This window comes from Manduca sexta, unplaced genomic scaffold (assembly GCF_014839805.1).
Source record: "Manduca sexta isolate Smith_Timp_Sample1 unplaced genomic scaffold, JHU_Msex_v1.0 HiC_scaffold_93, whole genome shotgun sequence".
Lineage (NCBI taxonomy): Eukaryota > Metazoa > Arthropoda > Insecta > Lepidoptera > Sphingidae > Manduca > Manduca sexta.
This window is the reverse complement of record NW_023595772.1, coordinates 10,724-24,370: the sequence shown is the minus strand read 5'-3', so window position 1 is coordinate 24,370 and position 13,647 is coordinate 10,724. Positions and strand designations below refer to the sequence as shown.

General features: G+C 35.0%; 1 protein-coding gene across 1 annotated transcript; it reads right to left on the bottom strand.

The window, feature by feature from the left end:
- Nucleotides 1-1,563: 1,563 nt before the first annotated feature.
- On the bottom strand, nucleotides 1,564-13,286 carry LOC119193699 (40S ribosomal protein S12, mitochondrial-like). The gene is given in 7 exon segments (XM_037447326.1): nucleotides 1,564-1,689; nucleotides 4,124-4,208; nucleotides 4,211-4,286; nucleotides 4,638-4,678; nucleotides 4,681-4,809; nucleotides 12,970-13,039; nucleotides 13,129-13,286. Coding segments are annotated over 6 exon segments (507 nt in total). The 5' UTR covers nucleotides 13,129-13,286; the 3' UTR covers nucleotides 1,564-1,583.
- Between the last annotated feature and the right edge of the window lie 361 nt (nucleotides 13,287-13,647).

Here is a 13,647-nt window from a genome sequence, read left to right as displayed (position 1 = left end):
TTAATGTGCAATGTGATGAAGTAGATAAGGGTATTATAATAAGGTATTTATTTAAATAGTTGTAAAATACATAAAATAATACTTTAATTATCTTTGTAATATCTCTTTGTATAGAAAATTTAGGCAGTTTCTCGCATGGCAGAAATTCTATAATAGAAAACTGATTTGAATGTTGAAATTAACAGCTAGTTTAAAGACAAGATAATGCTGTATTATTCTCGTCTCTGTTGTGCGAGAAACTATTCCCGAGTGAGATAATACTAGGATATTATATAATGTGCAATTTTAGCCATTAAGTCAATTCACATGTCCAAATGTATATAGAATATATTATGTAATTTATAAAAATGATGGTATTAATAAATTTAATATAATAATATTTTTTGTTTATTATTTTTCCTGCATATTCTGAGAAGGCCCTGTTAATTACTATAATAATCGGTGATGAAACAATTGCAGAAAATTTTGTCCTGTAATAAAATCCATAACCCAATTTTTTTATTCTATTTGTCAAAGGATATTTATTTGTTCCTAAAGTTAAAGGGCAAAGCAAGGCCAGCAAATTATTGCAACCATCGAGAATCCTCCCCTGCTAGTCGACATAATACTTGTACTACAAAATATTATCTCAGGCAGAGTTAACTTTGCCGTACTTAAAAAATACGACAACCGAACAGAAACCATAAAAATCTCGAATTAAGTTCCAATTTATTTATAAAGAGCAAAGCAATTTGTACTATGTAGTCCATACAAAAGGTTGGTATATAATGGCTCGTGCCATGAGGTGTGGCTTGCACAATACAACACCGCCCCAAATAGGAACAATTCGCGTCGGGGTTCATGCCATAAATACACGCAATAAAAGTAAAGGTTACTTTTGTACTTGTTTTTTTCTATATTCAACATTTATATACTTATAATATAACTGATTATAACTTCTAACCATTTGAAACTTTTGACCTCAATTAATCATTTGTTTTTAGTAATAAATGATGGCAATTCTAAAAAAACGGGTAGAAGAGTGTTTTGTTTTTTTTATAAGTGACATACAACACTCAAGTCCTAAGACAACAAAAAGCCAAAGAATGTGAAGTGTAAACAGATGACGCAATCATAGTTTCAAGTGGGCTCGAGTAAACATTCGGTCACAGGTACCCGCGATGTGATGCTTTTGTGGAACACTCTTAACATATACATTTTTATTACTCGACATTTAGTATTGAAAATAGGTATCTAACATGTCATAATTATTCTAATACTGAAGTCATAATACCAACATTATATTAGGTACCCGTATTCACAATCTTATTATGAGAATAACACCGTTTACAGAATGTAAATCTATGATTAATTACATTGTTTATGGCGCATATCGTCTATGATGGTGTGAAGCGCGCGTTTTATGCGCCGACGCATTCGTTCCGGTGGCTGTTACGTCACAGATGTCAAACTGACATTTATCACAAGAGTCAAATTATTATATTTAATATAATACATTAATCAATGCGCAGATGACTTCCGGCAGGTTTCGTTTACCTCCTCAGGTTAAATAAAACACGTAGATACTTAAACTAATATATTCACTAACCGTAGTTTAACAATGACGCTAGACTTTCTGCTTTGATGACATGCGGCAGGTCGAACTTGCCGCGCACACACTTCAGCTTCACTCCGGGACAATCCTTCAACCTGGAACGGGAACACACCACGTGAGGTCACGTATTTACGCTTCTAAGGGTAGGCAGGAATTAACATTCCTGCCTTGGTTGGTGGAGCCTTTTTCACCCGTGTACATTTTATTATTAGACTAGCTTTTGCTCGCGGCTTCGCCCGCGTGAAGGTGTTTTCCAGGATAAAATTCCACTGTTTGATAAAAGTCTTGCTACATATTTTCCCGGTACTTATAGGTTCAAACTAATTTTATCCCCAATCTATAATTTCTGTTCAATCAGTCGAAAATCTAAGAACATTTATACAAACTTTCATCCCCTATTTTATCCCCTTAAGGGTAGAATTTATCAAAATCCTTTCTTACGGGATGCCTACGTCATAGTAGCTTTATGCATGTAAAGTCTTAGCCCGATCCGTCCAATGGTTTGGGCTGTTCCTTGATATATCACTGTCAGTCACCTTTGAGTTATATATTATATTAACAACTGAAGTTAGCTAAAATTGAGTTTCTCGAAGCCGACCACTATTTATGTACTATGTATTTTGAGACTATGCAATTTTGTCGCGTTCGCGATTCACTTTCACTTTTGTTGAGTTTCAGAACGCGATATTAGATCCTCCAACGCGCACGCGAATTTGAACTTTATGCAGCGGTAATAAATTACAAATTGACTCTACGTATTAGTTAGAAAACGTTTGTATGGGAAATAGAAAAATGCTGTTTTGAGGATTTTCCCGGCAATTATTCGAATTTTCTCACCTTTTAAACCTTCCCTAGACCTCCACGAATAATTCAAGACCAAGATAAGATAAATCCGTTCAGCCGTTCTCGAGTTTTAGCGAGACTAACGAACAGCAATTCATTTTATATATATAGAAGAAGAAGATATAAATTACGATTCTTGGCAATCGATCAGTGAAAAGCGGAGAAAACCTAGTTGGGTGTGGAACGGACTGCCGAGACGAATGTCCGCAGGTTCAAAACCCAAGGGCACACATCTCTGACTTTTCTAAAATTATATGTGTATTCTTTATGAATTATCGCTTGCTTTAATAGTGAAGGAAAACATCGCTGAGAAATTCTCTTTAGGAATTTTGGAGGTGTGTGAAGTCTACCAATCCGTGCTGGGCCAGCGTGGTGGACTAACCTAATCCCTCTCAGTAGTAGAGGAGGCCCGTGCTCAGCAGTGGGCAAGTATATAATACAGGGCTGATATTATTATATTATATATTAACCAGTGAAAAGGCAATGTCTATGAAATGTATTTACTACCTTAAGGATAAATGTCAATAGTCATGTTGGAAAATCGGCAACAGCTCGCTCTGACGAGTCGCGCTTCGGGTTTTGCTAGTATACGTACAGGAACACCAATTTACATTAGTCTAGCCACGCCTTCCGTCGATCGGAAGGATCATTGGGGCTGGGATTGCATTGCACTTCCCATCGTGTGGTGGTAGGATATACTTTATATCTGCCCGGATGGCGACCGCCAAGGGGTAATCATCTAAAAAAACTCGAAAATCCTCTGCAGTCATTGTCGTCAGAGACTAAAAATACTCTGAATCCAGTGAAGTCACTGTCGTCCGAGACTAAAAATACTTGAAGTCCAGTGAAGTCTCTGTCGTCCGAGACTAAAAAAACTTGGAAATCTATTGAAGTCACTGTCGTCCGACACTAAAAATACTCGGAAATCCAGTGAAGTCTCTGTCGTCCGAGACTAAAAATACTTGGAAGTCCAGTGAAGTCTCTGTCGTCCGAGACTAAAAAAACTTGGAAATCTATTGAAGTCACTGTCGTCCGACACTAAAAATACTCGGAAATCCAGTGAAGTCTCTGTCGTCCGAGACTAAAAATACTTGGAAGTCCAGTGAAGTCTCTGTCGTCCGAGACTAAAAAAACTTGGAAATCTATTGAAGTCACTGTCGTCCGACACTAAAAATACTCGGAAATCCAGTGAAGTCTCTGTCGTCCGAGACTAAAAAAACTCGGAAAGCCAGTGAAGTCACTGTCGTCAGAGACTAAAAAAACTCGGAAATTCATTGAAGTCACTGTCGTCCGACACTAAAAATACTCGAAATCCAGTGAAGTCTCTGTCGTCCGAGACTAAAAACTCGGAAATCCAGTGAAGTCACTGTCGTCAGAGACTAAAAATACTGAAATCCAGTGAAGTCTCTGTCGTCCGAGACTAAAAAAACTCGGAAATCCAGTGAAGTCACTGTCGTCAGAGATTAAAAAAACTCGGAAATTCATTGAAGTCACTGTCGTCCGACACTAAAAATACTCGGAAATCCATTGAAGTCACTGTCGTCCGACACTAAAAATACTCGGACATCCAGTGAAGTCACTGTCGTCAGAGACTAAAAATACTCGGAAATCCAGTGAAGTCTCTGTCGTCCGAGACTAAAAAAACTCGGAAATTCAAAGAAGCTACCATGAAAAGCGCAAGCTCACCTCCCAACCCTGACGAGTACTATGTTGTGTTCCTGCAGGTTGTGTCCGATGCCCGGCACGTACGCCACCATCTCCTTACCGTTGAGAGCCGCACCAGCACACACTTACGGTTCGCCGAGTTAGGCTTCTTTGGTTTTTTTATTAATGTTTTTAATACTACACCCTGGAATTGTATAACCAATTATTTTATTTAAGGTTGTAGAACAGAATACTTAAAATCAAAGGGTTGTTAATTTAATATTTAAACGTTTCAAGATATATTAAAGAAGTAACGAAAGTTTAAACAGAATACAAAAGTCATAGTTTTAAATCGTAAGTTTTTTGTATCAGAATTACACTGAGAATATAGTCCGGTGACACTAAACCCATTTATATTCTAGTTTATTTAAATATGTTATTGGTTTTATCATGCTATTTATGTTTTTTTTCTTACGTTGACTTTACTTTTATTTAACCTCGCACACTCTATTGCACCCACTCACAACTAGAGCACGTGTCATTTACTCTAAAATACCTTAGCGAAAGGGTTGCCGTTGAGCGGATTTCTAGACTTCTCTTCTTGATGTGAGGTCCGCTGCGGTGCATCTGAGCTAGCGACGCCATCGCCCTCGCGACCAACCCCGTGGGAGAAGCTGGGAGGGATGGAAGTGGTGCGACTGGCGTACGAGCTGGCAACTGTGGTATCGCTGGAAATTAGTACAGTTTTGAATTATTGGAAGGCTAATATTATTTATGAAAGACACCCATGATGTAGCTGATAAAGTTTATAGCAGGTGGCCAACTTGGTAAGACCCAAGATCTACTTTTCACTGATGATACTCTGTGCGATCTACCAAGCTACATACATCTTGAAATCTTAAATGAAACAACATAGTTCAGTACACAATTTATTATTATTTTGATTAAAAAATGATATAAGACGATGCGTGCAGCAGTTAGTGATTAGGTATATTGCGCGGTCTGTTCTACGTGTTTATATTTTTGCCTTGCCACGATCGACTGGACTTGTTGTCGCGATCGACCGGTTGGCCACCCCTGGTTTATAGCATGTGTGAAATTCGACCAGGACTATAGTAGTTGATAAAAAAGTGGTGCAAAATTGTAGTAGTAATGTGCTATGGTCAGAGATTGTATTTATGAGCAGATTCTTTTTTATTGCTTTTAATGACGAGACAAGCTTGCCATCCGCCTGACGGCCGCCCATAAACAGTAGAAACACCATCCAACACCTTGAATTACAAAGTATTGTTTGGTATTCCACTGCGCTCGCCATCCTGAGACATGAGATGTTAAGTCTTATTATGTTCAGTAGTTACTGGCAAACCGGAACATATCAGTGACTTTCCACTGGTGCTTGGCGGCAGAAGTAGACGTTGTGGTGGTACCTACCCAGGCCATACATATAAGAGATCTACCACCAGTATACTGTTCAATATTCAGGCTAAAGCACCATTTTTTGCACCATTTAAAACCTCGATATGAAAGTCCAATCAAAATTCTCACATTACTGTTTGCAAAACCCTTCTATCTAACTGTCTCGTGCCCGTACCGTTAGTGGTCCTAAGCTCCCGGCAGGTGACAACCGACATTGTCAAGCGTGGATTATGGACAGATCTAAAAGAACAACTTTTTGTATGACACATTATGATACATATCTATTGGAAGGCGTGACGGGTCGAGAGGTATGGTACACAGTTACACTGTTATCTGATTGTGTGGTGGCGTCGCTATATGTTACAATATTTTAGTATGCTTGCTATACTATGCATATATTTGCTTATGACTGAGTTGTCGATGGTAGTGCGTGAAACCTATATCTGTGGCATATGGCGATAAGTGGTCATTAGTGTTTGTTTTAAATAAAAAATATAAAAAATTTAAATGGTGAATTAAAACTATTTTGCGGATTTTATATTATAATTTCCTTAGGTCTTTTTCACGAGCCGCACCGTGACCGCGAAGGCTGCAGTCTTTGAAACTTCGGTAGAAGATTATAACTTTAAAATCACCATAAAATCCGCAAAATTATTTATTTCGTTGTCTAACATTTGCGTAAACATAAGAAATTATTAATTTAAATGTTTACGTATAATACAATATTCGCAAAATGAGGTCGTCTGTTTTTATTGAGAACGAAGTTATAAATGCTTATAAAATTGACGCGCAAATTGATAATACACATCTATTAAGTATTTAGTTGACTCAGTAATATAATAAATAATTTAAAAATATCAAGAATTTTGTCAAACATAACAGTGAATATACATTACATTATTTAAAACATATTACAGATGCATCAGAAGATAGATCACAAATATGATAGGAAAATATAATAAAGATGTACAAAAGCCCGGTACACAAAGGCGTGTCCCACACAATTGCCGCGATTGTGTCACTTGTATCGGCCGAAAGGGTGGCAAAATTTGTTTCACATACTACCATCTAACAAGAGCGCAGTATTGACACGTTACTTGATTTTTTGCAATAACTGTCAGGTATTAAGACGGGTTTGCAATTTTATTTAATGCATTATGTGGTAAGTATTGGGCCGTAACTGTGGCTCACTCGATTTTGATTTTTTTTAACAATAACGAGGTTGGATGTGAATACCGTGTGACCATTCTTATGAAAGGTTGCTTCTTAATTCTCAGGATTCTTGAACTAAGTTCGATTAAAAATAACTGTAATTATAATTTGTAGAATATATTTCGACAGTTATGTATCGAAATCAATGCATTTTATACTTGTAGTCTTTTGAATACATACCAGGCGGAAGGTGGAAAGGTAAATATTAACTGAGCAATTCTTTTCTAGAAATAGCGTTTATTTGAAATGAACGGACGTATGTGAATAATTTTTGGGTCTAACATGGTATGTAAGACTGCTGGAAGTCCAGCTAATTTCTCAATCTTCACTGATCTCCTTTTGAATCGTAATTTAGAACACAGTTTTGCTAGCATTTTTTATGTTTATATTCGATAAAAATAACATTACCTTCTATAAAACATTTCATAACGGATAAGTAATGAATCAAAATCAAAAGTACTAGTTCAAATTGCACTTTATCTGTTATTTCATAAACACTATTATTAAATGTGGTAGTTAGAAATAGAAGCTAAGCAAACATTCCTTCCATCCCAATACAATTAATTTCTCCAAATATAACTTCCAAGAAGTGAAGTTATGAATATCTGCTGTGGAATAACAAGTACGCTGCACAGTGGACGTGGTCACGTAGAGTGGTGCGACCACTGCTCGGGATAATCGCCGGGTATGACGATTGTGACAGCCTTGCATCTGCTAATGCAACCGGTTGTGTGGTGTCCCGAGTAAGAGATAGCGTAGGAGATCATTATTTAAATTTCGTATTTCCTTTGGGTTCATTGACCAACCGTCAAATCATCAGGTATAATGGAGCTCAGTCTAACTTTTTCCCACATATGTTTAATTATATTATGTATTTCATTTCCGTACTATAATTTCTTTTCTAATTTTAATATATTGTTTGGAGCTTTACATAATACATCTTTGTTAGTTATCTTGCATGTGGCGCATCTAGCTGGACACAAGGCGAATTACTCTAAAATATAATTAACCCGCATAGGACCAGTAACTAAAGTAACTAAAGATGAAAATCTCTTTTTAAAGTTAGTAGATAGAAAGATTTTTTACAAAAGTAGTACGTAATACCCTAGCAGAATAAATTACGAAGGATATAAATAATCCGGAAAATTAGTACTCTTATTTACACTACGTAATATAGACACACCGATACCAATTCTCATAATTACATACCCATGGATGCATTTTGCCGACGCTTAGACACTTTGGCTAGACAGCATTACCATAATCTTTGCAATATTTATGATAACACTACTTATAATATGATAATCTCTTATGCGACTCGCCGTCGCTTATCCCTTGGCCGTCTAGCAAGACAGTGTTCACAGTACCTGCTCTTTTTGCGGATTATAATCCGCTAATAGTGGGCATTGTCCGCAGATGACGGACACACGGACACAAAATATATTCTTTTGTGACAGTGACTTTTGCAAAAAACGCGAGGGCCCGCGGGACCAGCTCGCATTTGCACAGCGTTCTGCGAAACATAAATCATATTTGTGTAATACTTTTCAATGGTTTAACTCTATCAGTGGTGATAGGGATGTCCTGTTTCGGTATAGTTTCGATGATATGCAAAGAAAACCAGAGAGTCATAACAACGGTTAAATGTTGATCGCATAGTATTAAAAAGATACGCAGTAATAGTGCTATCTAGTGAATGTATCCAGAGCATGCGTGTGTTCCTATATATTAATACTTTTTTACTTAAACAATATTTTCTAATAAACTCTAGGATAAGGGTATCTAAATGGCTTCTAATAAAAATTTTATATAAGTGCAAGAGTTCGAGCAGTAATTTTAATTCAGTTTGACGAAAAGCCGAGCGCGTATTCGACGGCTTCGATCTCATTCACACCTTACACACCCATCACTACTGCATTGTATGACATAATAGTTATTCGCAATTGTCACAGCACTGTTCGTATCCTAGTCCAGTTACTGCAAATAGATTACACACGCTAATCCCAATGTTACGCAGTGAAAGACTTCATTGTTAATTGTGATGCGAAAATTCATAACTTTCTGGGAAGGATTATGATTTGTTCACATATTTCTGTATTGTAATTCCAATTCCAATATTTATTAAAGAATTTTAGTTTTTGATGCTTGTTGCTCAGTATATAAACCAATTGTAATATTAAAAATAAGAGTATGTACCAGGAATTGTTTCTGAAAATAAATCACTTCTAATAAAGAATTAAACATTGTTTATGGTTATAGTTACGGCTACAGTACACTAATTAAAGCTAAGATAGTTGACATATTGTTTTGTGCTCAAATTTCGTTTTATATGTATAGATGATTCTCCTCAACGAGATTAAACATTGCTCGGCACTGAACAGTAAAACTATATTCGAATTGCCAAACTGAATAGAATACTATACTACATAAATTATGACATGTTGAACAAACCTAACTGCATCTATCATCAATTGATCGACTCCATGAGAAAGTACAATTTCTTCACGTCCCACGTTTATCCCACTGACCATTTATTTGCACTGACAAGTGTGTGGTGACACAGTTTGTTGATCGGAAAAAAAGCCCCAAACTGTGTCTAAAGTGTTTAATCCTTATTCATAACGGGATTTCTTTGCTATTCTCTTAAGCTTAAAGACAAATATTCTTTGAATGATAGCGAAATGCGGACAATGTGCGTACAAATGTTGCGGTTAAGGGGCTGCCTAAATATTACACTATACAATGACGTGGGACTAAGTTTTCCTGAGTTAGGTCGGATTTTAAATGACTACTCAGTAGTGCCGGCTTTATATTTTTTTACTAGTTGACCCGACAGACGTTATCCCGTCTTAACTATGACTCTGGAGCGCGCTTTCTGTCAATCGCTGACAGTCATTTCGAACAATTGACAGTTATATAAAGTTAATAGTTTTCTAAAATTTTCTAATTTTCCGCGCAATTTTTTTGATTTTTTCTTTCATAAGAACCTTCTCCTGATTATAACAAACACAACAAAAAAAAATATGAAATCAGTCCAGCCGTTCACGCGTGATGACGTGACCAAGGGAAATAGGGATTCATATTTATATATTTTAAAGAATGTAGGCCACTTTATATCCACCGTCCCATGTAGATAGGTTTATGTATGTATGTAGGTTTCTAAAATACTTAATAATTTTCCCTTTGTTTGTTTTATGGAAGGCATTAAAGTTGAATAAACGAATGATTAATTAAATCGCGTGAGCGTCCTCTGAAATCTGCCGCCCCTAAGAGGCTGCCGCCCATAGGCCGCGGCCTATATAGCCTATTTACAAATCCAGGTCTGCTACTTAGGTTACCAAAAATTGTGGTAAATATGTTCTTTACATTTCTGTCGTGAATCGAAATTTCAATTCCACGCAATCCACGTGCATACCATTTCTTTTTAATTCAATACAAATCCCAATTCTATTGCCTTTTCCAAACGAACCCAGAACCACTGTTCTCAATGAGTCCATTATTTTGCCTATTATATCTCGATATTAACCCATCAAAAGCACAATTTGTAAGAGCTAACATACCAAGAAATATACAAAAGCAGATATAGAATGCAATCTGCGATGGAAATCTCAAGTCATGGGCGACAATGCGAACGTGTGAATGAATGGTGGCATGTTGCGGATTACGATTGACCATTTCGCTGCGGTCAGTTTGGGGACGTGCTGACTCATTATAACCCCTTTATATCCATATATTTAGTACGGTTTGCAGAAAAATGTGTTGAAATTGGTATAGTTGCTATTAAGATAATTATTAGATAAGTAGAGCGTTTATATAGTATCAGTACTTAAAAATCCCGATTAAAAATAGAGATATTTTCAGCGGAAGCCGGGATAAAAAAGTAGCCTATATGCAAATCTAGGAAATAGTCTATCCGTGTGACAAATTTCATCCAAGTCCGTCGAACGGTTGTTGCATTTACTTTTAACAAATATTCAATTTATTTTTACAAACATTCGCATTTATAATATTTTGTACTTGAGTTATTGTTAGGATTCTATTTAAATAACTTAAAACTGAGTATATAAACAGAAAAAAACATTGAGTAGGTATAACACAAGTAAACCTCGGACCAAAACATATCCATCGTTTAACACAGTCACTGTCGCTATAGAGGCAAATTATATGAACCTATGTATTATTTTAGCACGCCACAAAAATAATAACCCAAAAATGTATGTAGGTAATTTTTTTTGCTAACTGTACCAAATCCCAGAGGATATAATCCCCGTCCACGCGGAAGGGTTCGTGCAAAATGACAGGCGCGCGACACAATAATCTCGCAAACAAATATTATTGTTGACCACTGTCGCCCACTGCCTCGATACACTAACATCACCTCTAAACTTACTCCAGTAAAGACTAGTATACTGTGAAATAATCTTCGCAGCTGTCTACTGCAGATGTCGATTTGTTTTATACATTTGCAGTTATTGCATTTCCTATATAAATAATAAAGTTTCGCAAATTTTGTAATATCGATATTTGATTCTAATAATAATATTCGAATGAGATTATCATGAATTTATATGTTCAACTATATGACAGCTACAATATCTAGAGAAAATAAATTATAATCTAGATACCTTGTATTTGAAAATAAAGTTCTGAATTAGTTTACTTAAATGCAAATATCTATCTATATTTTAGAGAAAATGACGCAGACTGACAAAGTAAAGGTTGCAAGTTTAGTCTCAAAATTATCACACTAAAATTATCTTTAATAAATAGGATTCTTTAAAAAAGAGGAAATATGTTTAAAGAAATTAATAAAAAGAATGTTGGTGTGGCTTAAACAAAGTGATTGTAATTGTAATAGTTGATTTTAATTTTTAATGCTTAAGCAAATTATTTTTACATTTCTGCTTGGATTTTATATAGAAGAGTTTGAAATATCTATATTATACACCAAACACCATCCAATACCATGAATTACAAAGTATTGTTTGATATTTCACAGCGCTCACCATGCTGAGACATGAGATGTAAGTCTTATTATGTCCAGTAGTTACACTTGTTACATTTTCATTCAAACCAGAACACAACTGTGTCTTCACACTGTTGCTTGGTGGCAGAAATAGACATTGCAGTGGTACCTACCGACTTGGACTTTCACATATGAGAAACCTACCACCAGTAGTAGTAGGTACACAGAAGCGTCCAAAATACCAATTAACTATGCTGTCTTTCTAATTACTGAATCAATGTAAGGTTTAAAAGTTAGTTAGCTATCAATTAAGACTCCTAAGTCACATTTTTCTCACCTGAGTTAGAGCTACACCATTTCATGTATATAACAAGTCTTAAATTACATACCGCTCTTTAATTTGTATGAATTATGGTGGTAATGCCATTATTAGTTGAGTAAGTGATAACTACAACGATAAATTCTGTGATTTTGACATATTCATTATATCATGTAATAAATTTAACAAATTACTTATAGCGTTATTGAAATCTGGCTCGTAGGTTAAATATTCTCTGGCATAAGGTAAATTTGTCTTAATTATATTATGTAATATTACGGATGTTATTGTTAATTATTATTTTTTTAATATTGTTTTATAACTTTAATTGTTTTTGTACCAGTGCTTGTTCACTTTCTAGCTTAACATGTGCTATCTTCTTGTGGAAGCTTTGCTGGAATGTGTGATATTTAGTCTTTGTTTATATTTAGTTAATATTGTTCTGTTTGTTTCCCGAATATATATAAATACTATAAAAGCAGATTTGAGCACATAGTGTGTTGATTTTTCAATTGCTGGGTGTTTCTATATTTTATGAAGATAAGTGGATTCTGAATACAAAATTTATTAGTGAAAAATTGCGAGTAGCAGTTTCTAAAAAATGTACCTACCGAGAAAGTTATTTTTACAATTTATGACTTTAAATGTACACAAACCTTAATATAATGGTCCCATAGTCTTTTGACAAGCAACAGCAGGAGCGATTGATAAACATTTCTACTTTGGGTAAAGGCCCTTTTTCTTGCTATTTTTTTTTCAAATTTGTTAACACAGATTTTATCATCTTCATAATGATGGAAAGTCTCCTAAGAAAATTTTCTTGTACATAAAGTGATAAAAGTAACTGTCTTTACTATATTTTTCCTTGATAAGATGAATTAGAAGGCTCAAATTCAAATGCAATTTCCTATTTATAAAAACAAAATCGCTGCCTCTTATATCATGGCAATGAATCAATATAAATATATATGTTACCTGTAAACTGTGTACATTGCGCTCTAATTCCGATGGAAAGCAGAGAAAACCCTCTCCTTATAAGATTCATCTACAAATAAAACAAACATTTATTTCTATAAAATGTTCATGAAATCATGAAGTTAATTTTAATATTAAAATCGTAACTCGTATTCTCACCTTAATAATTGTGTTTCCTAATTTAGGGACCTTCAAATGATCCTATTTATTATCTATTCTTTACTGAAATTTCATAACCAAAAAACTAAATAAAGATCAACATAACCTCACTTTTCTATCCGACATTTCAATAAACATGTTGCCACCGCAAATAAATACCCTTTTTATGAGATGCAGACATTTCTTACTATAGAATTACTATCGGTTCTTTTTATAAATATTATGATTTGTAAAAATAATTAAAGATCATACAATATATATTAAAATAATATATTTCAAACTATAATTAGTAGCAATCTTAAATAATATTTTAATATAGTGCCATCTTTCGTTACATAAATGCAATGAATATAAAAAAGTTCACCTACAATTTTGAAAGTTTTACTATTCGTCGGTAGATATAGGTGTAACAAAATAAAATACTGTCACACCATACCTCGAAATGCGTGGACATAGAGAAAATCTGGGACGATATTGTCCTGGTGATTGTCGACTATAATCTTTTAATTTTACCTTAGG